We start from the raw sequence: 25988 nt of genomic DNA, 5'->3' as shown, positions 1-25988 counted from the left end.
GTCACCACTTCTTTCGCAAAGCTGGTCGCAGGTGATGCTCCAAAAACGAACAGTAATACTGTGCATTGACGGTCTGCCGTGGAGAAATGTAATGCGTTAGGATAACACCATCACAGTCGTATACGAGGATCGCCATAACATTCACCATACTGGAGCTCTGACGCACTTTCGACTTTCGCGGCGACCCATAACGACGCCATTCGTTGGATTGGCGTTTAAGTTTTGGCTCCTACGATGTGGCCCATGTCTCATCCAGTGTTACGATACGTCGTAAGAAAGCCTGTCCTTCGCGCTCGTAGCGCTCCAGGTGCGTCTGAGTAGCTACGTAACGCATCCATTTCTGCATTTCCGTCAAGTCATGCGGAACCCATAGTGATGCAATTTTTCGCACGCCCCAGATGCGAAGCACAGTCGTATGCGCTAATCAGGTTTCGTGGGCGAGCTCACGACTCGTATGGCGTCGATCACTGTCCACTAACGCGGGAACAGCATGCACTTCTTCTTCAGAGACGGTAGAACGACCTGCCCGATGCATGTCTGCCACAGTTTGCCGACCTTCGTTGAAGGCTTTTACCCAATGTGCCGCTGTTCTGTACGGCAATGCCTATTCCCCGCATGCCTCTTGAAGACCTTGATGACACTGTCGTGCTGCCGGCCGGAGTGGCCGAGCGGTTCTAGGCGCTACAGTCTGGAACCACGCGACCGCTACGGTCGCAGGTTCGAATCCTGCCTCGGGCATGGATGTGTGTGATGTCCTTAGGTTAGTTACGTTTAAGTAGTTCTAAGTTCTAGGGGACTGATGACTTCACAAGTTAAGTCCCATAGTGCTCAGAGCCATTTGAACTTTCGTGCTGTACGACCTCTGACACATTCAATCTTGATCCAACGCCGTTGTTCCTGTTTCGAAAACATAGCGACACCGTTACGTTAGACCGCTCGCTCACAAGTGACTGTGTTTCCTTCGATTGTGCGCACGCCGGCGACGTGGCACGGGCGAGTCCATTTTCTCGGAAGTAAATTAGGTATGTCAACAACGTGTGCTATCAGCGACGATAGTAGCTTCCATTGCATAGTGTCTCCACAGCAGTGGAGTATATAGAAATGGCTCATAAATAGTCGCTAAATATACACGAAATATAGGAAAAACATTATCTACGAACGTCTGAAAATTGTGAATCACAGCACAGGCCTGCACGGGGCAAGTGGTGCCGTCAGAGCATCACTTGGAAGATGGAGTGGCGCACTCGCTTCATGCAGAATGTTGGTAGATCCGTTTTTGCCGTTCTCGTAAAAGAAAGGATATGTGTTGTTCCAACAAGATAATGCTCGCCCATACATTGCCCATGATCTCAACGTGCTCTGCAAGAAGTGCAGCACTATCTCTGGACTTGTCTCCAATCAATGTGTGGGATATGATTTGGTGAGAAGTGACTCGTGCGACTGCTCAACCAGCAACTCTTATAGAGCTGCGCAAACAGATCGAACAGGAGCGCGTATCGTATCCTAGGACAGCATTCACCATCTGAACGATCGACTGGACGCCAGAGTCAGCACCTGGATTGCCGCTCGTGGCGGCTACAACACGTTCTAATATAGGTGTTTCAGCATCGGTCGATACCTGCACCTCAGAACCGCTTTTGCTATTCATCTGTAGACGTAAACATTTCATGTACTCCATACATTGTTGCAACAATAAATTTTAAGTGAACTGGAAACCGCTAAAAGGGTGTAACATTTTTCCCAGCAGTGTATTACCTCCGCAACTTAACTAGACTCTGTTGTGTTGGCAGAAGAGTCAACACCGTGTTACAACTGGAGGCCGAAATGCACGCGTTTTAGCTCACGCAGGCTAGCGTGAGGAGAGAAGGACTATACTGACGTGAGGTCTGGAACATGACAAGGAATGAGAATTCAGAAAGCGACGTAATTAGTTTGATACTTAACTTTAATCCATTAATGATGAACGTCGCTCTTGACGGTATATGATTCACAATATTATCTGTTCAGGATACGTAGTAACTGAATATGGCGCCTTGCTAGGTCGTAGCAAATGACGTAGCTGAAGGCTATGTTAAACTGTCGTCTCTGCAAATGAGAGCGTATGCAGGCAGTGAACCATGACTAGCAAAGTCGGCTGTACAACTGGGGCGAGTGTTAGGGAGTCTCTCTAGACTAGACCTGCCGTGTGGCGGCGGCGCTCGGTCTGCAATCCTGATAGTGGCGACACGCGGGTCCGACATGTACTAACGGACCGCGGCCGATTTAAAGGCTACCACCTAGCAAGTGTGGTGTCTGGCAGTGACACCACAGACTCAGTCCGTAAACTGTTTTCCAGATAATGTAATGATTGTCTTTGTTGACACAGTTATGAAGTTTTTAATAGTGACACTCAAACAAATTTTAGGTATCTGGTCAGAAATATGTTACAGGTAGAATTATTTGGATCAATGATAATCTGTATGCATCCGTAAATGAAACTATATTAGTAAAGCACCACGCAAAAGATGGTGGCCGACGTCACTTACAATACTAAAGGAAAAATAAATTACTTTGAGACGATGTTCGAAACGCTGCATCGGCATCCGCAAGTATTAGATGCTTTTAGCCTCAGCGTTTAATGCTTCACACATGGCTCTTCTAGTAATTAATTAAAACCACGAAGCACTGTCTCAGCATTCCAGTTCTTTACCAGCAGTGGCAACGGTCATTCGGGACAACAGTAAGTTTCAGCCTCGAATTCAAACTGACATGCATTCACTACAATGGCTGACTGCACATCGTCGTCCGTTGGCAAGCTCTCAACGCCCCTTCCGCCTTCTCCATTGGCGTGCTTTTGCCTCCTTAACACAGAGGGGCTTCCCTCCAGTTTTTAAAAAAATGGTTCAAATGGCTCTGAGCACTATGGGACTTAACATCTGAGGTCATCAGTCCCCTAGAACTTAGAACTACTTAAAGCTAACTAACCTAAGGACATCATACACATCCATGCCCGAGGCAGGATTCGAACCTGCGACCGTAGCGGTCGCGCGGTTCCAGACTGAAGTGCCTAGAACCGCTCGGCCACACCGGCCGGCTCCAGTTTTTCTTATTATATAGTTACAATTGTATCGATGCTATACGCGGATCAGTAACAATATACACTGACGGAAAAAACAACGCCACATCAAGAAATAATTAATGCAGCGTAATGATCTTTCAGGAATATATTTGTCTAGGTAACATATTCAAATGATTGACATTGCGAGATCAAAGGTTAATGCAAATCTGAAATGCTGGTATATTAATAATCAGTGTAATCGACAGAATGTTGAATGCAAGCACGCAAAGGTGCATGCATTGTGTTGTACAGGTGCCGGATGTCAGTTCGTGGGATGGAATGCCATGCCCGTTGGCACTTGGTTGGTCAATGCAGGGACGCTTAATGCTGGTTCTGGATGATGGATGATGCTAAAAATTTCGTCTGATGATGTCCCTTATGTGCTCGATTGGATCCGGTGATTGAGCAGGCCAAGCCAATATATCGACACTCTGAAGAGCGTATTGGGTTCAACAGCGGTATGTGGGCGTACGTTATCCTGTTGGAAAACACCCCCTGGAATGCTGTTCATGAATGGCAGCACAATGTGTTTGGATCATCAAATTGACGTACAGAGTTGCAGTCAAGGTGCTTTGGATAACCACGAGAGTCTCCTGCTGTCATACAAAATCGCACCCCACACCATAACGCCAGTTGCAGGTCCAATGTGCCTAGCACTTAAGAGAGGTTTATTGCAGGCCCTCAACTGTCCCCGTTCTTACCAACACATGGCGATCACTGGCTCCGAGGCAGAACCAGCTTTTATCAGAAAACACAACAAACCCCCATCCTGCCCCCAATGTGCTCTCGCTTAGCACCACTGAAGTCGTAAATGGCAGTGGTTTGGAGTCAGTGGAATACACGCTGCACGGCATCTAGCTCAGAGCTGTCCATCAAGTAACCGATTTGTAACCGTTCATTTGTCACTGTGGTGCCAACTGCGGCTCAAATTGCTGACGCAGATGCAGTACGCTGCGGCAGAGTCATAAGCTAAACTAGATGGTCACCCCTCTCGACAGTACCACGTTGACATCCGGAACCCGTTCTTCCCTTGATCACCGCCGCCAGCAATCATGTACAGTGGCTACATTCTTGCAAAGACTTTCTGCAGTATTGCAAAAGGAATATCCAGCTTCTCGTAGCCTTATTACACGACCTCGTTCAAACTCAATGGCATACTGATAATGGCGTCTTTGTCGCCTTAAAGGCATTCTTGCCTAACATCAGCTAACCACGTCCAATCTCAAAGGTAAATAACGCTCACGACCGTAACAGCGCGTATTTAAAGCCAACCTGATTTGCATCCTCTTAATGATGCTACTAGCGGCACTCTTATGTGATTGGCGAGAAATTTGCGTAGACATCTTTCAGATGTAGAAAAATGCCTTTCAACTTTCGTTTTTGTCGCACAATTACTTCTTGATGTTGCGACTTTTCCCCGCCAGTGTAGTATTTTCACAGATTACGTTACATATGTAGAAATGATTCGTAAATAGTCACTAAATGTGCACGAAATATAGGAAAAAACATTATCTGTGAACGTCTGTAAATTATGAATCACGAAAACGTTGATGTTACAGAGTGGCAGGACGCGCCTGCGGTCTGGGAGGTGGAATATTACATGCAAATACTGTTCAGATAGGTATAGTGGAGTAATTATAGGTAATAGTGCAGGAGTAGTGGTAAGTACAGCTAGTTATTTTAGTGGATGCTGTCGTAATTAACAGTAGTAATCACTGTGGTATGGTAAACAGTAACATATTAGTTGTAGTAGTACATGTAGTTTCATTAGATGCCGATGCACAGAAAACAATACTAACTTTAGATAGTAGTAATGTGAAAGAGAGAGCTTAAATTGTACGTAACGGGTAAGAACTGAAGAAACAAATTATTAAATAATAGATGATCTATGGGTATTTCAGTGAGAAGTGTGCTGAAGATGAAATACATTGCGTCATCATCTACTCGAAGAAATCCATGAAGGAAGTGGGACACATGTCGTGATTACTATGAGGACTTAACAGGTGTGAAGTGAAGGGACTATTATCTATATAAGGACAATAGACTCACCTGGCAGGAGTCTTCGTTCCTCACCCCTCCAGCACACAGCATCCCTTCCAGAACGAGCAGCCTCGTGCGGCAAATCGCTGTGTCCGTCACGTTCACCGTCACGTACTTCAGTTCATTTGAAGTTTGCCCATTCTGCAGAAATAAGATAACAAGCTTATAGCTGCACACTGTAGCACACCGCGGAGGCATAACACTGAGACTGAACAATTCATCGGCCCTTTCCAAGCGTAAGTCGTGCAAGAAGCGATCCACAGACCAATATGATTTTTGAAGCTTAATGGAAGATTAAAACAGTGTTCCGGACCAGGACTCGAACCCGAAACTTCTGAATTTTTTGCGAAAATCCTGTACCGGCAGAGCCAAACTACTGGCCATTCAAAAGTGCTACACCATGAAGATCACGTGTTACACACGCGAAATTTAACCGACAGGAAGAAGATGCTGTGATATGCAAATGATTAGCTTTTCAGAGCATTCACACAAGGTTGGCGGCGATGGCGACACCTACAACGTGCTGACATGAGGAAAGTTTCCAACCCATTTCTCATCCACAAACAGCAGTTGACCGGCGTTGCCTGGTGAAACGTTGTTGTGATGCCTCGTGTAAGGAGGAGAAATGCGTTTCCAACTTTGATAAAGGTCGGATTGTAGCCCATAGCGATCGCGATTTACCGTATCGCGACATTGCTGCTCGCGTTGGTCGAGATCCAGTGACTGTTAGCAGAATATGGAATCAGTGGGTTCAGGATGGAAATACGGAACGCCTCGCTGGATCCCAACGGCCTCGTATCACTAGCAGTCGAGACGACAGGCATCTTATCCGCATGGCTGTAACGGATCGTGCAGCCACGTCTCGATCCCTGAGTCAACAAATGGGGACGTTTGCGAGACAGCAACCATCTGCACGAACAGTTCGTCGACGTTCGCAGCACCATGGACTATCAGCTCGGAGACCATGGCTGCGGTTACCCTTGACGCTGCATCACAGACAGGAGCGCTTGCGATGGTGTACTCAACGACGAACCTGGGTGCACGAATGGCAAAACGTTATTCTTTCGGATGAATCCAGGTTCTGTTTACAGTATCATGATGGTCGCATCCATGTTTGGCGACATCGCGGTGAACGCACATTGGAAGCGTATATTCGTCATCGCCATACTGCCGTATCACCCGGCGTGATGGTATGTGCGTGCCATTGGTTACACTTCTCGGTTACCTCTTGTTCGCATTGACGGCACTTTGAACAGTGAACGTTACATTTCAGATGTGTTACCACCCGTGGCTCTATCCTTCATCCGATTCCTGCGAATCCCTACATTTCAGCAGGATAATGCACGACCGCATGTTGCAAGTCCTGTACGGGCCTTTCTGGATACAGAAAATGTTCGACTGCTGCCCTGGCCATCACATTCTCCAGATCTCTCACAGACTGAAAACGTCTGGTCAATGATGGCCGAGCAACTGGCTCGTCGCAATTTTCCAGTCACTACTCTTGATTAACTGTGGTATCGTGTTGAAGCTGTTAAATGTGCCGTCAATGCGAACAAGAGGTGACCGAGACGTGTAATTAAAGCCACCCCATACCATTAGGCCGGGTGATACGCCAGTATGGTGATAACGAATACACGCTTCCAATGTGCGTTCACCGCGATGTCGCCAAACACGGATGCGACCATCATGATGCTGTAAACAGAACCTGGATTCATCCGAAAAAATGACGTTTTGCCATTCGTGCACCCACGTTCGTCGTTGAGTACACCATCGCAGGCGCTCCTGTCTGTGATGCAGCGTCAAGAACAACTGCAGCCATGGTCTCCCAGCTGACAGTCCATGCTGCTGAAAACGTCGTCGAATTGTTCGTGCAGATGGTTGCTGTCTCGCAAACGTCCCCATCTGTTGACTCAGGGATCGAGACATGGCTGCACGATCCGTTACAGCCATGCGGATAAGATGCCTCTCATCTCGGCTGCTAGTGATACGAGGCCGTTGGGATCCGGCAGGCGTTCCGTATTACCCTCCTGAACCCACCGATTCAATATTCTGCTAACAATCATTGGATCTCGACCAACGCGAGCAGCAATGTTGCGATACGATAAACCGCAATCGCGATAGTCTACAATGCGACCTTTAACAAAGTCGGAAACGTGATGGTACGCATTTCTCCTCCTTACACGAGGCATCACAACAACGTTTCACCAGGCAACGCCGGTCAACAGCCTTTTGTAAATGAGAAATGGGTTGGAAACTTTCCTCGTGTCAGCACGTTGTAGGTGTCGCCACCGGCGCCAACCGTGTGTGAATGCTCTGAAAAGCTAATCATTTGCATATCACAGCATCTTCTTCCTGTCGGTTAAATTTCGCGTCTGTAGCAGGTCATCTTCGTGGTGTAGCAATTTTAATGTCCAGTAGTGTACTTAAACCTAACTAACCTAAGAATATCACACACATCCATGCCCGAGGCAGGATTCGAACCTGCGACCATGGCAGCAGCGCAGTTCCGGACTGAAGCGCCTAGAGCAGGCAATTGTGGCCGTGCGGTTCTAGGCGCTACAGTCTGGAGCCGAGCGGCCGCTACCGTCGCAGGATCGAATCCTGCCTCGGGCATAGATGTGTGTGATGTCCTTAGGTTAGTTAGGTTTAATTAGTTCTAAGTTCTAGGCTACTGATGACCTCAGAGTCCCTTTTAGAAGGAAACAAATTTTTCCAGATACATATTAAGACGTACGACTGAGCCTAACTGTACATGTGTGTTCACAAGAAACTAACAGTCACATTCAACAAGCAGTGCTGCGCCGCGAGCACTCTCATGTGATACTTGTCGGGTCATTTTGAATTGGACGATGTTACGGTGCTGGGACCTTTGTTCGGAGGTTAGTTTTACGGTACATTACTGTTAAACATCACCGACTTCTGTCTGTATACGGTCTTGCTTGTCCGTCTTAATCTAAAGATTAATACCCCCAAAATACTTAATCTGAACAGTAATTATTTCTATTTCCTTAGAGATACACAAGGATTACAATAGTTCATCCGAGATAATGTTCCGTATATTGCGGTGCCTGTCTGGTTCAATATTATTGAACTTCTTGTTTCTTATTTGTGGCACAAAGTAAGATTGTGGTTTACGATTTTTACTGGCGTGGCTAACATACAGCTTACCAAGCTTGCTTTAAGTCTGAGATTTCACTCTAGATATTTTTGAGGGGAGATTAGAAGTGTTGAATGTCTCGCTGGACTTTATTATGATTTGTTTGAAATATTGCGCCTCACCTTAAAACATTTTGTTCTTCTGTGTGGATGTCATTGAAAAGTTACTGTCACGCAGTAAGCGCTACTGTTAGTTCTGGCATGTGTATGACTTAAAGCCGTTAGCCTGTGTAAAATATGCATGTTTCAGGAAACATAATTCATTTTGTTCAAAGGTATCTTGTGGTTCAAAATGGTTCAAATGGCTCTGAGCACTATGGGACTTAACTTCTGAGGTCATCAGGTCCCTAGAACTTAGAACTACTTAAACCTAACTAACCTAAAGATATCACAAACATCCTCGCCCGAGGCAGGATTCGAACCTGCGACCGTAGCGGTCGCGCGGTTCCAGGCTGTAGCGCCTAGAACCGCTCAGCCACCCCGGCCGGCGGTATATTGTGAGCCTGGGTTATATTGTAATGAAAGAGGACGTCAAAAGCTCCACTGATCGTTAAGAAATGTTTAGCATATGAGAAATATATGACGTAAAGGGTGCTGGGCCTTTGACAGATCAAATTCTCTTCCATCCAGCCTGTCATTTTTTGTAACCTTGCTATTGTTTTACAGAAAGGTTCTGTATTTTTATTAACAAATTTAAACAGTCTTAACCTAATATTTTTGCTTTTTTCCGTAATATTTTTGCACCAAGGAGATAAAAGTCTTGTGAAAGAGATGTCAACGTATGTTACGACACTGAACCCGGAATGGTAGTTGGAGCTGGATGTATGAGACATTCCATTCGGAAATCGTTAGGGAATTCAATATTCCGAAATTCACAGTTCCAAGAGTGTGCCAAGAATACCAGATTTCAGACTTTACCTCTCATCAAGGACAACGGAGTGGCCGACGACCTTCTCTTGTTGATCGAGAAAATCGGCGTTTGTGTAGGGTTGTCAGTGTTAGGCCGGCCGAAGTGGCCGTGCGGTTAAAGGCGCTGCAGTCTGGAACCGCAAGACCGCTACGGTCGCAGGTTCGAATCCTGCCTCGGGCATGGATGTTTGTGATGTCCTTAGGTTAGTTAGGTTTAACTAGTTCTAAGTTCTAGGGGACTAATGACCTCAGCAGTTGAGTCCCATAGTGCTCAGAGCCATTTGAACCATTTGTCAGTGTTAACAGACAAGCAGCACTGCGTGAATAACCGTAGAAATCAATGTGGGACGTACGATGAACGTATCCCTTCGGACAGTACGACGAACATGAGTGCCTTTGCTGACAGGACAACAGCTGCAGCGCCTCTCTAACGTTAATGACCATTTCGGTTTGAGTCTACACGACTGGAAAACTGTCACCTGGTCAGATGAGTCCCGATTTCAGTTGGTAAGAGCTGATGGTAGGGTTCGTGTGTGGTGCAGACCCAACGATGCTACAGACCCAAGTTGTCAACAAGGTACTGTGCAAGCTGGTGGTGGCTCCATAATAACGTGGACTGTGTTTACATGGGATGGACTGCGTCTTCTGTCCTAAGTGGACCAGTCATTCACTTGAAATGGATATGTTCGGCTACTTGGAGAACATTTGTAGCCATTCGTGGAGCTCATGATGCCAAACAACACTGGAATTTTTATGGGTAACAATGCGCCATGTCGCCAGGCCACATCTGTTCGCGAGTGGTTTGAAAAACATTTTGGATAAATCGAGCTTATGATTTGGCCGACCACATCACCCGACGTGAACCCCATCGAACGTTTATGGGACACAGTTGAGAGATCAGTTAGTGCATAAAATCCTGTACTGGCAACACTGTTGCAATTATGGACGGCTTTAGAGGCAACAGGGTTCAATGTGACTGCAGGGGGTTCCAGCGACTTGTTGAGTCCATACCACGTGAAATTGCTGCACGATGCCGGGCAAAAGGAGGTCTGACACGAGATATCCCATGACGTTTGCTACCTCAGTGTATGCTTCTTGTTGTAGAACTTGCGTCTACTGTATTTATTCTAGGGGAAACTGTTTTAAGGTTGTTGAGACGTTGTGGAAATTTTTCTGAATTTTTGCAAGGTATGCAGTGTTAAAGATATTGGCCAATATCTGTGAACTGCAGTGTTACATTGATGTTAAAAACTTCTTGAAGTGATATTTTGTGTGTAACGATTTTCTATTCTTTCGTTACACACAAAATATCACTTCAAGAAGTTTTTAACATCAATGTAACACTGCAGTTCACAGATATTGGCCAATATCTTTAACACTGCATACCTTGCAAAAATTCAGAAATTTGTTAATTTGGAGGGTTATTTGTTCTTGTAATGAATAAACTATTTAATATATATGTCGAATAAAATTGATGATGTAAGGGAGCCTCTGATTGTACTTATACTCCTATCTACCAGCTCAGTAAGACACAGTGATTTGAATAGGGTGCTTAGACTAATTAAGGGCACCGTATACAGGAGAACTTCTGTGAAGTTGGAAGGTAGGAGATATGGTAATGGTGGAAGTAAAGCTGTGAGTGCGTAGGCATGCCTGGATAGCTCAGGTAGATGTTCCGGATTCAAGACCTGGTCAAGCACACAATTTTTATCGCCTCTCAAAAGAGGGTACACTCAGCTGCAGGCTGAAAATTCATTCTGGAAGATGACTCTTGACTTACGTCATTGCCCAACTTAAATCCAATGTTGAATTTTATTGATATTATCACCACCTCTGTGTCAGACCGAGATCTTTCTAATTTCCTTTGTTTCGCATATATAAAGTCATATATTCAAAGTCATCTAGATGAAGTTGCGTAACAATAAGAAAATATCTGAAAGTATTATGTAGAAAAAACTGCATATAATATATAACATTCACCCTCTTCAATGATATACTGTCGTATGTTAGGCATGGTTAATAACTTTGTTTGCGTGCACAGCATGTCAATGACTGACCTGTCTCCTTTTGAGTTGCTATAAGCGATGGTTTAATACCTCTACGTTTCAAACATCAGTCTCGTTGCAGTTCAAGCACCATCGCAAGTCAGACGAGCTTAAAGTTGCATAGAGTACAGACAAGGGAACACGTATTTGATCTTCACTCCTGGAACCACAGGTTGACTAAGTGAGTGATATGCAGTATGTCTGCAATCGGGCACGGCCATACATTAGGGCTTCACCTGTAGAACCTAAGAAGACAACCGATCAGTCCTAAACCCGGTTCAGATGTAGGTAAGACGCAGCAGAGCTTGCCTCGTAGAGCATAAAGGTAGTGACTATATCAGTTGTCACAGAGCTCATAGTCCAGGCACATACCACAACTTTAGCTTCGCCACCTGAGGACGACGGCTCGGACCGGGACACCAGGCTGTTCGAATTACAGGCAGCAAGGGAACATTAGACCACGGCTCACCGAACGTGGTGATGACATCAGTTACTTGTAAAAAAAATATCGTGTATGAAAATGTGATCGTCAACTCAGCTAGGTTCCGGAATAAAACCTATCGCTTATTATTTCAATTGGTGAAATTTATGACTTTACGTTGGCATACTTCTCAGCCGGAAAATTTATAAATGACGGTTTCATATTGTTTCGAGACAAACTATGGTCTGCTCGTAGCAGGCAACTTTTAAATGGCTGCAGCCGTTTTTAATGGAATAAATGCTGCATCACTAGGTTTTGTTATTCTTTCTCAGAGAGAGTGATGGGTGATGTCTACACCATGAGGTTACGTCGTGTGATGCGAAGAGGACAGCCAACTATTTCTCATCTTACAAACTCGGATGTATTTGTATAACATATCTGATGATAATTTATCCATTGAAATATGCTGAGAAATCCCTTACGTATCAACAAAATCTCGACCCTAATAATTCTGTAACAGCGGGTAGGGCTGTAAGGGGACAACATCAACTGCTTTAAAAGTAATTTCAAGATTAGCTCAAGGAAATATTGTTGTTGTTGTTGTGGTCTTCAGTCCTGAGACTGGTTCGATGCAGCTCTCCATGCTACTCTATCCTTTGCAAGTTCCTTCATCTCCCAGTTCCTACTGCAACCTACATCCTTCTGAATCTGTTTAGTGTATTCATCTCTTGGTCTCCCTATGCGATTTTTACCCTCCGCGCTGCCCTCCAATACTAAATTGGTGATCCCTTGATGCTTCAGAATATACCCTACCAACCGATCCCTTCTTCTAGTCAAGTTGTGCCAAAAATTTCTCTTCTCCCCAGTTTTATTCAATACCTCCTCATTAATTATGTGATCTACCCATCTAATCTTTAGCATTCTTCTGTAGCACCACATTTCGAAATCTTCTATTTTCTTCCTGTCTAAACTACACTCCTGGAAATTGAAATAAGAACACCATGAATTCATTGTCCCAGGAAGGGGAAACTTTATTGACAAATTCCTGGGGTCAGATACATCACATGATCACACTGACAGAACCACAGGCACATAGACACAGGCAACAGAGCATGCACAATGTCGGCACTAGTACAGTGTATATCCACCTTTCGCAGCAATGCAGGCTGCTATTCTCCCATGGAGACGATCGTAGAGATGCTGGATGTAGTCCTGTGGAACGGCTTGCCATGCCATTTCCACCTGGCGCCTCAGTTGGACCAGCGTTCGTGCTGGACGTGCAGACCGCGTGAGACGACGCTTCATCCAGTCCCAAACATGCTCAATGGGAGACAGATCCGGAGATCTTGCTGCCCAGGGTAGTTGACTTACACCTTCTAGAGCACGTTGGGTGGCACGGGTTACATGCGGACGTGCATTGTCCTGTTGGAGCAGCAAGTTCCCTTGCCGGTCTAGGAATGATAGAACGATGGGTTCGATGACGGTTTGGATGTACCGTGCACTATTCAGTGTCCCCTCGACGATCACCAGTGGTGTACGGCCAGTGTAGGAGATCGCTCCCCACACCATGATGCCGGGTGTTGGCCCTGTGTGCCTCGGTCGTATGCAGTCCTGATTGTGGCGCTCACCTGCACGGCGCCAAACACGCATACGACCATCATTGGCACCAAGGCAGAAGCGACTCTCATCGCTGAAGACGACACGTCTCCATTCGTCCCTCCATTCACGCCTGTCGCGACACCACTGGAGGCGGGCTGCACGATGTTGGGGCGTGAGCGGAAGACGGCCTAACGGTGTGCGGGACCGTAGCCCAGCTTCATGGAGACGGTTGCGAATGGTCCTCGCCGATACCCCAGGAGCAACAGTGTCCCTAATTTGCTGGGAAGTGGCGGTGCGGTCCCCTACGGCACTGCGTAGGATCCTACGGTCTTGGCGTGCATCCGTGCGTCGCTGCGGTCCGGTCCCAGGTCGACGGGCACGTGCACCTTCCGCCGACCACTGGCGACAACATCGATGTACTGTGGAGACCTCACGCCCCACGTGTTGAGCAATTCGGCGGTACGTCCACCCGGCCTCCCGCATGCCCACTATACGCCCTCGCTCAAAGTCCGTCAACTGCACATACGGTTCACGTCCACGCTGTCGCGGCATGCTACCAGTGTTAAAGACTGCGATGGAGCTCCGTATGCCACGGCAAACTGGCTGACACTGACGGCGGCGGTGCACAAATGCTGCGCAGCTAGCGCCATTCGACGGCCAACACCGCGGTTCCTGGTGTGTCCGCTGTGCCGTGCGTGTGATCATTGCTTGTACAGCCCTCTCGCAGCGTCCGGAGCAAGTATGGTGGGTCTGACACACCGGTGTCAATGTGTTCTTTTTTCCATTTCCAGGAGTGTATTTATCGTCCATGTTTCACTTCCATACATGGTTACACTCCATACAAATACTTTCAGAAACGACTTCCTGACACTTAAATCTATACTCAATGTTAATAAATTTCTCTTCTTCAGAAATGCTTTCCTTGCCATTGCCAGTATACATTTTATATCCTCTCTACTTCGACCATCATCAGTTATTTTGCTCCCCAAATAGCAATACTCATTTACTACTTTAAGCGCCTTATTTCCTAATCTAATTCCCGCAGCACCACCCGATTTCATTCGTCTACATTCCATTATTCTCGTTTTGCTTTTGTTGATGTTCATCTTATACCCTCCTTTCAAGACACTGTCCATTCCGTTCAACTGCTCTTCCAAGTCCTTTGCTGTCTCTGACAGAATTACAATGTCATCGGCGAACCTCAAAGTTTTCATTTCTTCTCCATGGATTTTAATACCTACTCCCAACTTTTCTTTTGTTTCCTTTACTGCTTGCTCAATATATAGATTGAATAACACCGGGGAGAGGAAGTATTACAAGGCCTTTAACATATCACATATGCTGCCGAGCTATTCAGACGCCTAATGTTATCGGAATCATTGGAGTTGTTCACTGAGATGACAAGAGTCATGGGACAGCGATATACTGATTGCGGTAGTATGGAGCACACAAAGTATAAACGGGCAATGCATTGCCGGAACTGTCATTGGATTTCAGATGATTCATGTGGAAGGATTTCGGACGTAATAATGGCCGCGCGACGAGAATTAACAGATTTTGAACTCGGAATGTCATTTGGAGCTAGATGCGTGGGACATTCCATTTCAGAAACCGCTAGGGAATTCGACATTCAGCCGGCCGAAGTGGCCGCGCGGTTAAAGGCGCTGCAGTCTGGAACCGCAAGACCGCTACGGTCGCAGGTTCGAATCCTGCCTCGGGCATGGATGTTTGTGATGTCCTTAGGTTAGTTAGGTTTAACTAGTTCTAAGTTCTAGGGGACTAATGACCTCAGCAGTTGAGTCCCATAGTGCTCAGAGCCATTTGAACCATTTTTGAATTCGACATTCCGAGATCAACAGTATCAAGAGTGCGTCAGAATACCACATTACCTCTCACCACGGAGTAGCAGTGGTCGACAGCCTACCCTTAACGACCGAGGGCAGTGGCGTTTGCGTGGTGTTGTCAGTGCTAACAAACAAGCAACACTATGTTAAATAACCGCAGAAATCAATGTGGGACGTTTGACTACTGCATCCGTTAGCACACTGCGGCGAAATTTGGCTTTAATGGACTATGACAGCAGAGTAAAGACGCGAGTGCGATTGCTAACACCATGACATCTCCTGCAGCGCGTTTCCATGGGCTTGTGAACATGTCGATTGGATCCTAGACGACTGGAAAACTGTGGCTTGGTCAGATGAGTCCCGTTTCCAGTTGGTAAGACTATATTGTAATGTTCGAGCGCGGCGCAGACCCAACGAAGCCATAGACCCAAGTTTTCAACAGGGCACTGTGCAAGCTGGTGGTCGGCTCTGTAATGGCGTGGGCCGTGTTTGGATGGAATTGACTGGGTCCTCTGGTCCAACTGAACCAATCATGAACTGAAAACAGTAATGTTCGGCTTTTTGGAGACCTTCTTCAGCCGTTCGTGGACTTCATTTTTCCAAACAACGATGTCATTTTATAGATAACAATGTGCCGTGTCACCGGGCCAAAGTAGTTCGTAATTGGTTTGTTGAATATTCTGAACCATTCGGGGGAATGATTTTGCCACCCATCGAACATATATGGGACATAATCGGGATGTCAGTTCGTGCACAAAATCCTGCACCGGCAATAGCTTCGCACGGATGGCTATAGAGCATGGGTCAATATTTCTGGGGGGGGGGGGGGGGCTTCTAAGGACTTGAGTCCACGACACATCGATTTTCTGCACTGCGCAGGGCGAAAGGAGGTCCGACGCGGTATTAGGAAGTATCGCATGACTTTTGTCCCCTCATTATATGATTTAACTCCAATGAGCGGCCGAGGAGAGGCTGAGCCAGCTTCAGTAACTACGCGGCTACCGGTAACAGACAGTCGGTCTTTTGTTGTCAAATACGGAAGGGGTAATGTGACCGTTGGCTTGGATAATAGCACTCCCCTAAAGAAGGCAGCTGTCGTAATATAGCAAACTGGAACTATTGAGAAATACGTTAAAATTAAAACAATAATTCACAATTTCGACATACAACAAAATCAATCACATCTGAGTAATCACGACATAGAGTTTCATGTATTGGGTATCACAAGAATTGCTGACGTTATATCGTAGCCGTATAAAAACGTTGTAAATTAATAACAGTTGAATATTTATTTTATATGGACATAAAAAATATAAATTAATAGCGGTGGACACTAGCTATAATCACTAAAAGCCACACCTCTGTTTGTATTTTATTTATTGATTTATCACTCGTCTTATATCTTTTTAATTGTGTAAATGTGCACGGATCATCATAGTCTCGACACTTGCGTGGAACGTGACATACCTTATACATTTCCCGTGATAATTAAGCATCATATGTATAACTAATTATGTGACTGCTAGTTCATATAATGAAATACGAGACTGGACTATATAAAAAAGACTCTTATTACCTGAAAGTAGCTATTTAAATGTAACTTTTCGTCCTACCATCCAACAGAACACAAAAAGACGCTTCTACTGAGCAGGCTGCCTTTAATTTTTTTCATATTTTAACAACAATTTCTTCGTCATTTATTATAGGCACATGTGCGTAAATTTCATGTTTTATTGTATTGTATTGTGCATAAACTGCTTCACTCAGGACAATCTGCATAAACTGCTTCACTTAGTCTGCGTATAGTCTGATGGGGGACCAGAAGAGAAGGACTTTTTGTTTGACTAATATGTTGTAATTTTAACTACAATAAATTATAATAGTGACCTGTTTTCTATATTTTGATACATATGTTGTAATTGTAACTTGTATGCATTTTAAATGGTGGTCCATTTCCTACATTTGTTGTCCATAAAAAGGCTATATTGAATAGGCTACCTTTATTTTTACCGTGTTTTAATAATTTCATCATCATTTATTGTAAGTGCATGTGGACAAATTTCCTGCTTTATTAAATTCTGCATAAACTGTTAGGCTTAGGAGAATGTGTATGGTCTGAAGGAGGGCTGTAAGAGAATGACCTTTTGTTGGATGTATATGTTATAACTGTAACATGTCTGTATTATAAATGCTGGCCCATTTTCTATATTTTGTGAGTGTTGTTAATTCTAACAGGGAAACTAAAGGCTTCTAAGTGCAAGAAGAGAAAGAAAGCCGATAGTCTGCATGCCGACTTGCTGCGCTGTCCAGTGCAGCTATATGCGCTTACCGGTGTGCATAGAGAACGGTGCTTAGCCTGATAGTCAAGGTGCAGAAGTGCGATTATGGATAGAACATCACATGCACTCCATTGGTTCTGTACTCTTTCCAACACGGTTTTACAGAAATAACTCATCAAAAAAAAAAGATTTTTTGTTAATATAGCTTTATATGTCAACTTCATGGTGAAATGTCCATCATCACGCTAACAGTCATACTTAATGTGATATTCTCATTTAAGTAAGACGGGGCGCGAAATTCGAGAAAGTTTGCAATAAAATATACGGGCCGCTATGATTTTGCGTTTGGTGAATATTACATCGTATGTTACTGATAAGGGAATTTCACTAAGTCTACAATCTCGAGAAAATAGTATTTATGTAGCGTGTTCACTCAGAAGCGCTCGCACACGAGAATGAAATATTCATAACATACCTCAGATCTTCTAAATCGTTCGAGATATCGAAACGAGAATTTGGTAAATAATAGCACACAATGAGAGGAGTATTTTTCCATATGCCTAACATAAGAAACTTTCTTACCTACGTTGATATAATCGAAGCTACAGGTTTTATTTAATTTTTTTTAAATCCAGTTCTGCAAATTTTTTTAAAAAATTCCTTGACTGCTACTGAAAAGAGAGTTTTCTAGTATGAAAATAAACGTTTAAGTTCTTATCTTACGTTTCAGCAAGCTGACATAATGAGGTTTTCCTCTGGACGCTTATTGCTTTTATATTTTGTTTCCTGTAACAATAGCTATTGCAAGGTGAGTTTGTGCAGTTCATACTGTTTTGGCAGAATAGCAAAATTAGGCCTGTCAACAAGAGAAATGTTGCTGTTCCTTATAACCGATGACGCCTCTTCAAATCAGAAATGTTTAACGGCTCACACAAAAATAAATTGCGAATTCTAGGAGGAATCCTGTAACCCACCATATTTTTATAGTGAACGCCTAGAATGGAAAACAACCATATTTTTAATAGTGAACGACTGGAATGGAAACTTACCAAAGGATTTTCTCACTGTTTTTCATCTAAGAAATATGAAAATAATTCGCAGCAAATAGTGTAGAATATTTCTGTTCCAATCCACATTCAGTGTGAAGTGGTGAACTTCCACAACACAATTATCTTTCAATGTGTTAAAGATAGATTATATATATTTACAATCTATTTTAATCTTAATGAGTAGTATTAAGCGTTTTTTCAAGCGGTTCATAAAGTAATACAGTGCATCTTTAATAATGAACACCTGTAACTTAAAACATAACCGAAGGATTTTCTTTATACGCCTCAGTTATGTTTGACATATGAAAAAGTACAGCAAATAGCACACGAACTTCCCATTCCCATCCCTGTATAGAGTATGGGAGTGAATCTTCTTACTACAAATATCTTTCGCTTCATCAGTGATACAGACTTTGACGAATAGTTGGCAAATTTGTGCAAGTTGTCATTGTGTTCACAGCTTCAGAGATATGAAACGGTTTCATTGGGTCAGTTTTTCACTGCTGTAAAAATGCGGTATTGTTCAATTAGAAATAACAAATTTGGTTCCTGCGTATCTGTGGACAACAATGTTACAAAACATGATAGTCATTACTTTATGAGCCGCTTGAAAATATGCATTAACATTTATATATATATACATATATATATATATATATATATATATATATATATATATATATGTGTGTGTGTGTGTGTGTGTGTGTGTGTGTGTGTGTGTGTGTGTGTGTGTGTGTGTGTGTCTGTGTTTGTGTGACAGGCGAAACTCAGACAATACAGTATACAGTACAGTTGTACTACCTGAAGCCCTTTATGCATCAGAAATGACCACAATCGTGGCATTAGGCATCACAGAGACGGAAAAGATAGAACGTAATATCCTTAGAAAATTTTTTGGAGCAGTACACAGAGATGGTATATGCATGAAGAGACCAACCAAAGAACGATATGAATATATAGACAGACTCACAGACATAATCAGAAAACGTTGGATAACATTCTTTGGGCACATACACAGAATGAACAACACCAGACTCACAAAGAGGATTTTCGATGTGGTCAACAGCTCAATCAAAATAATCAACTGGTTTCATGAAATAGAAGAAGACTTAAAACAAGCAGGAGTCAATAAAGAAATGATAGACGAAAGAGACAAATTCAGAAACAAGATTATGAATACGAAATTTGAAGTAAAAGAAAGGAAGAGACCGGGGAAAGTATGGACAGAGGTTTTGGGAAGAGAAAAATAAGAAGAAAACATTAAAAAGGCGAAAATTGAATAATCATGTAATATTCAAATTCAATCACTGTCTTAAGGGACAAGCACCATTCATATATATGTAAAGCATAGGAAACCATTGGACGTATTGGACGGTAGCAAGTTCGATCCTTCCTACCATCCAATGTCCAATTTTTGTGTCGCTCTCTAGCTCGGTTTGAGAAAACCTAATGAAGAACACGCTTGGCATCTCAGTCTCTGGCAGGCTAGTTCAATTTGCACGTGGAGCGACTTTACTGGCTAACTTCGGTGCTAATGAAATCGGAAACAGCGCAATGTATGGAATTAGTATTTAGCTCTGCAACACCCTTACAGAATTTTTTCTGACCGTCCTGTATGGACACAGGGTTGTTCGTTAGTACGTCTTGTGTATAAAATCTATAAGACATGAAAGAAAATGGCACACTGTGGATACAGTATCTCTCCAAGTTTTCAACTCAAATCACAGGTGCTGAATATGAGCACCGTTTGCGACACGGCAGACGTCAATACGATCAGAAGGGCAACTCCTTGCAATTCGGTTATACGAGGGCTGTCCAGAATGGAAGTTACGATTGATCGCGAAATGGAAACCACAGTGAAAATCAGAAATGTTTTATTTGTAACTGTTAGCTACACCTTCCAGCTACTTCTCTACTTAGTCGCCGTTCTGATTTAGACATCTGTCGTAGCGTTGTACCAACTTTCCATTACCCTCGTTTTAGAAGGCAGCCGCCAGTGCTTTCCGCCAATTCTCTACGCTGCCCTACAACTCGTTGTCTGTGCCAAAATGTTGACTTCATAGCCAGCGATTCATGTGAGCAGAGATGAAACTCAGAGGGAGATAATTACGCGCTGTATTGTGGATAATCAAACATTTCCAATTGAAAACTATGCAGGAGAATCTTCATTGCCCCTGCAGAATGCGGCTGAGAATTGTCTTGAAGACGAAACTGCACGACAGTTATGTAATGTTGGTTGCATAGCTTCAGGCGAAATTTCTCGCCAGGCCCTCATACTTGGCGGGAGACACTATTTTCTAGACATCTTTACCCGCTCACTGTGAGCTCAGAAATAAGAAGAGCAACGTGATGCTATCTAGGGTCATACTAGAGACACTGGCCAACACATCTGTGCAAAGCTTTATCGGATTTTCATAGTCGTTTCCATTTCACGACCGATCGTAACTTACTTTCTGGACAGCCCTCGTATCATGGAAAGGTAAACAGCAGCAGCCCGCTTTGAAAATCTGTTCGTTTGGTTGCCTGTCTGCAGAGGCGAATTTATTTGGTGTGATACCCGTAGCAGACCCCTTGTCTACATATTGTGCTCTCTTTGTCAAACTATTACGAATCAAACGCCGGACAGATGTTCTGTATGTGGCGCATTGTCAGAATAGAGTATACGTTCTACGTTTTCTCCAGAGACAGCTCTGCTGGGATACGATCAACAGGTGTATCACAGTGTGCGAGTGAAACGGCACAGTGCTGGAAGCGTACATCAAAGTTGAAACACGCCAAATAATACGATTTCTACGGGCAAAACGTCTAATTGCTTGCAGATTCACAGTAAAAATCAGCGATATATGAACTAAATGCAGTGTAGCGTCTAGTCATGCAGAAATGGTGCTAACAATTTGACCAAGGCCGCACATACGTGGGTGATGATATCGGGAAGAAAAGCCATCGACATCGACCACAGCCGACAATATCTAGGCAGGTGAGGAAAATATTCGAAAGAATCGCAGAGTGGCTATCGTGGACATTGCTGAGGAGACTAGCATCTCGAGAGGCCATGCTCATTCCATTGCCCCATGTCGTTTGCAGTATCGGAAATAGTCTACAAGCTTGGTTCAGCGATCACTGTTGCATGTACTTGAAGGTGCAATGTCTACCGTGTCTCTGGACTTAAGTTGTCAGCCTCCGTTAGCTGAGTGGTCAGTGTGGCGGAATGCCACGCCAAGGAGAACGGGTTCGATTCCCGGCTGGGGCAGGAAATTTTCTCCTCCCAGGAACTGAGTGTTGTGTTGTCCCCATCATCATTTCATCCCCACCTCCGACGTGCACGTCGCCCAACGTGGCGTCGAATACAATAAGTACTTGCCCTCGGTGGCCGAACTTCCACCAATGGGGGACTCCCGGCCCACAATGCAGTACGCTCATTTCCATTGGACTTAAGTCAGGGTTACCACATGGACGGAAATAACTTCATAAGGCACATCACAATGGTTGCTGTGATATACGACCATCATTTTACTTCTGCGCCAAACAGACTGTCTATGAAATGGAGACACATCTTCTCACTTCCGCGGAATAAACACAAAGTTGCGCCATGAGCAGGGAGGGTCAGGGCCACATTTTTCGTCGTCTGTGAAGGAGATGTATAGACAGAGTTTATACCAAAAGGCATAACGATTAAAGCAGATACGTAATGTGCAAAACTGACATCACTGCGCCACGCTATAAAATACAAGAGGCGTGGAAAACCAAGCAAAAGCTTTTTTTTCTTCATGACAATGCAACACTATACACTGAAGCGGCATGGAGAACTGCATCAAACCAATCTTTGGACTGAAGACCACAACAGCATATAACACTGCAACTGCATTTACGTAGCTTATGTAATCAAATACCAAATTTGGTTTATTACGTACTATGCCCCAACAGCACAACTAGTCCTGTCACGGAAAAGCCACGTATAACACTACCGTCCGCTACTGCTATACCATAACCTTAAAGTTGGAAGCAGATCGTGAAATAAAACTATCTTGTTAAAGCAATTATGGTACAAAGCAACAGAGCAGTGTTACCCTCTGAAAGGAATTTTGTTATGTTGACCGTGTTGTACCTAACGGAGGTGGCTTATCGGAAATCAAAGTCAGAATTACGTAAATATTCGAACAGTAACAAACAATATTTTTGCCTAGCTATACTGTTTAAAGACTAAGGAAATCGGTCGCCAGCCTAATTAGGCAAGAGAAAGATTAAAGTTCTCGTTTAAGATAGTAGGTATGCGTAACTTTAACGGACAAACACAACCTAGACTTGGCCACACGTGAGTGCAATGAACGCTGACACCTGCATATGTTAACGTTAAGGCTGGAACAAACAGCTAGAGCAGCACAAACTATTTGCAAAAATATAGCAGATAACGAAACACACTATTACTTTCAGGGATTATTCGAACTGAATGGTCTTTATGACGTTACTATTAATATTCACTGCAGAATCATTAATTGGACATACAGGGTGTTTCAAAAATGACTGTCTATGAAATGGAGACACATCTTCTCACTTCCGCGGAATAAACGCAAAGTTGCACCATGAGCAGGGAGGGTCAGGGCCACATTTTTCGTCGTCTGTGAAGGAGATGTATAGACAGAGTTTATACCAAAAGGAAATAAAAACTAAACGAGCAGCGATAGAAATACACCGTTTGTTGCAATATGCTTGGGACAACAGTACATTTTCAGGCAGACAAACTTTCGAATTTACAGTAGTTACAATTTTCAACAACAGATGGCGCTGCGGTCTGGGAAACTCTATAGTACGATATTTTCCACATATCCACCATGTGTAGCAATAATATGGCGTAGTCTCTGAATGAAATTACCCGAAACCTTTGACAACGTGTCTGGCGGAATGGCTTCACATGCAGATGAGATGTACTGCTTCAGCTGTTCAATTGTTACTGGATTCTGGCGGTACACCTGGTCTTTCAAGTATCCCCAGAGAAAGAAGTCACAGGGGTTCATGTCTGGCGAATAGGGAGGCCAATCCACGCCGCCTCCTGTATGTTTCGGATAGCCCAAAGCAATCACACGATCATCGAAATATTCATTCAGGAAATTAAAGACGTCGGCCGTGCGATGTGGCCGGGCACCATCTTGCATAAACCACGAGGTGTTCGCAGTGTCGTCTAAGGCAGTTTGTACCGCCACAAATTCACGAAGAATGTCCAGATAGCGTGATGCAGTAATCGTTTCGGATCTGAAAAATGGGCCAATGATTCCTTTGGAAGAAATGGCGGCCCAGACCAGTACTTTTTGAGGATGCAGGGACGTTGGGACTGCAACATGGGGCTTTTCGGTTCCCCATATGCGCCAGTTCTGTTTATTGACGAAGCCGTCCAGGTAAAAATAAGCTTCGTCAGTAAACCAAATGCTGCCCACATGCATATCGCCGTCATCAATCCTGTGCACTATATCGTTAGCGAATGTCTCTCGTGCAGCAATGGTAGCGGCGCTGAGGGGTTGCCGCGTTTGAATTTTGTATCGATAGAGGTGTAAACTCTGGCACATGAGACGACACGTGGACGTTGGCGTCATTTGGACCGCAGCTGCAACACGGAGAACGGAAACCCGAGGCCGCTGTTGGATCACCTGCTGCACTAGCTGCGCGTTGCCCTCTGTGGTTGCCGTACGCGGTCGCCCTACCTTTCCAGCACGTTCATCCGTCACATTCCCAGTCCGTTGAAATTTTTCAAACAGATCCTTTATTGCATCGCTTTTCGGTCCTTTGGTTACATTAAACCTCCGTTGAAAACTTCGTCTTGTTGCAACAACACTGTGTTCTAGGCGGTGGAATTCCAACACCAGAAAAATCCTCTGTTCTAAGGAATAAACCATGTTGTCTACAGCACACTTGCACGTTGTGAATAGCACACGCTTACAGCAGAAAGACGACGTACAGAATGGCACACCCACAGACTGCGTTGTCTTCTATATCTTTCACATCACTTGCAGCGCCATCTGTTGTTGAAAATTGTAACTACTGTAATTTCGAAAGTTCGTCCGCCTGAAAATGTACTGTTGTCCCAAGCATATTGCAACAAACAGTGTATTTCTATCGCTGCTCGTTTAGTTTTTATTGCCGTTTCAAATATACCGGTCATTTTTGAAACACCCTGTAGGTTCAGTATTATTGTTCAAACATTTTCCTAGCTGACATAAAATTATAAATGTAGTTCACTGCAAAATTATGAACTGATCACAGGGTAAGTCTCTCTCAACTAAATACTTTTCTATTAAGAATGAAGGTTATATGGAATTCATCAACAGGTTACTTCTCACTGTCTTTTGAATAAAGAAATTAATGTTTTCATAGATAGTGGTCTTCCCATTACTTGTTACCTAACATTAACACAATAGACAAACTGTGGATCCTGTTATACTATTAATATGCACTTCCAATACACAAGAGAGACAAACACTTAGCAAACGAGTATATAACCTTCCATAAATGCAATTCACGACTTTTACTACAGTGAGACACAATGTTGACAAATTTGCAAGATACTGATTCACCTTCTGCAATTTACAACAGGCAGCAATGTGATCATTTAATAAGCAAAACTTCATAAGCCTCAGTCTTAAGAACTTTTAATTTTGAAGTTGTCAACAACACTTTAATAAGCAGTTTTAATAGGAAAATTATTTTCAGTGAGCATCATTTACTTTAACTCATTCTCTTGCCACATTAACTTTAACTTTCTTTTTACTATGTTCAAGAGGCATTAATTAGCAAAACACTGGTCTTTAATATTCTTTCAGTACGGACACTCGGTAATCACTTTAGTTCAAACGGAGAGGTACCTGAGAGGTGTTATGATGAGGAAAAAATTAAGGTAGGTACATAAATTCCGTTATAAGTTACCTTATATTTGTGCACACTAAATCGCCCAATAAGCTGATCCTTCACTGTACATTATTATAGTACTCCTTTACAGTAATTGCGCAATGTGGTGGCACCGCATGTTGGTAGGCGGATTTGCAGACAGCATAGCTGGACTCTGGCTCTTCTTGGTGGCGATGATGAATACCAATTCCAGAATCGTTCCAGCTATTTATCCATCCATCCGAGGCATAAGAAAGTAACGGAAAAAGCCTCTCTCGGAACCAGCACAAAATGCAACATTTACATGGCAGTGCACAATTTGGTAGCTCGTCCCCGACTGACTCTTGTTCCACCTTTTCTACCTAGGCCAACCACAATTTGCGCGCGCTACACAGTTCCTTTCCCGAGGGGAACCACTACACCTTTTATATATTAAAGAACTAAGAACCCTAAGTGAGGATCAGCAATTTACATAACAGCAAACAAACATTTTCAATAAAACAGAACATTTGCATATATCAGTAGTTCTATACAAAATTATTTAAACAAATTCCAAATATATACAGTAAGTTTTTGTCTCCCTCCAATTGCGACAAAGAATTTAAATGACAGATACACTACTTTGCATAGAATCAAATCATGACATCAAAGTTTGTACAAAGAAAGGAGTATACAA

The 25988-nt window shown here is 43.7% G+C and overlaps 1 protein-coding gene across 1 annotated transcript in view; it reads right to left on the bottom strand.

Annotated features, from left to right (window-relative positions):
- Positions 1–25988, bottom strand: part of LOC126474733 (trypsin Tyr p 3.0101-like) — a 57476-nt gene that overhangs the window by 4232 nt on the left and 27256 nt on the right. The window contains exon 3 of the mRNA XM_050102212.1: positions 5147–5278. Within this exon, the coding sequence (XP_049958169.1) occupies positions 5147–5278 (132 nt within the window). The remainder of the gene's footprint in view (positions 1–5146; positions 5279–25988) is intronic.

This window comes from Schistocerca serialis, chromosome 4 (assembly GCF_023864345.2).
Source record: "Schistocerca serialis cubense isolate TAMUIC-IGC-003099 chromosome 4, iqSchSeri2.2, whole genome shotgun sequence".
NCBI lineage: Eukaryota > Metazoa > Arthropoda > Insecta > Orthoptera > Acrididae > Schistocerca > Schistocerca serialis.
The sequence above is the reverse complement of the archived record's forward strand: the minus strand, read 5'-3'. Positions and strand labels throughout refer to the sequence as shown.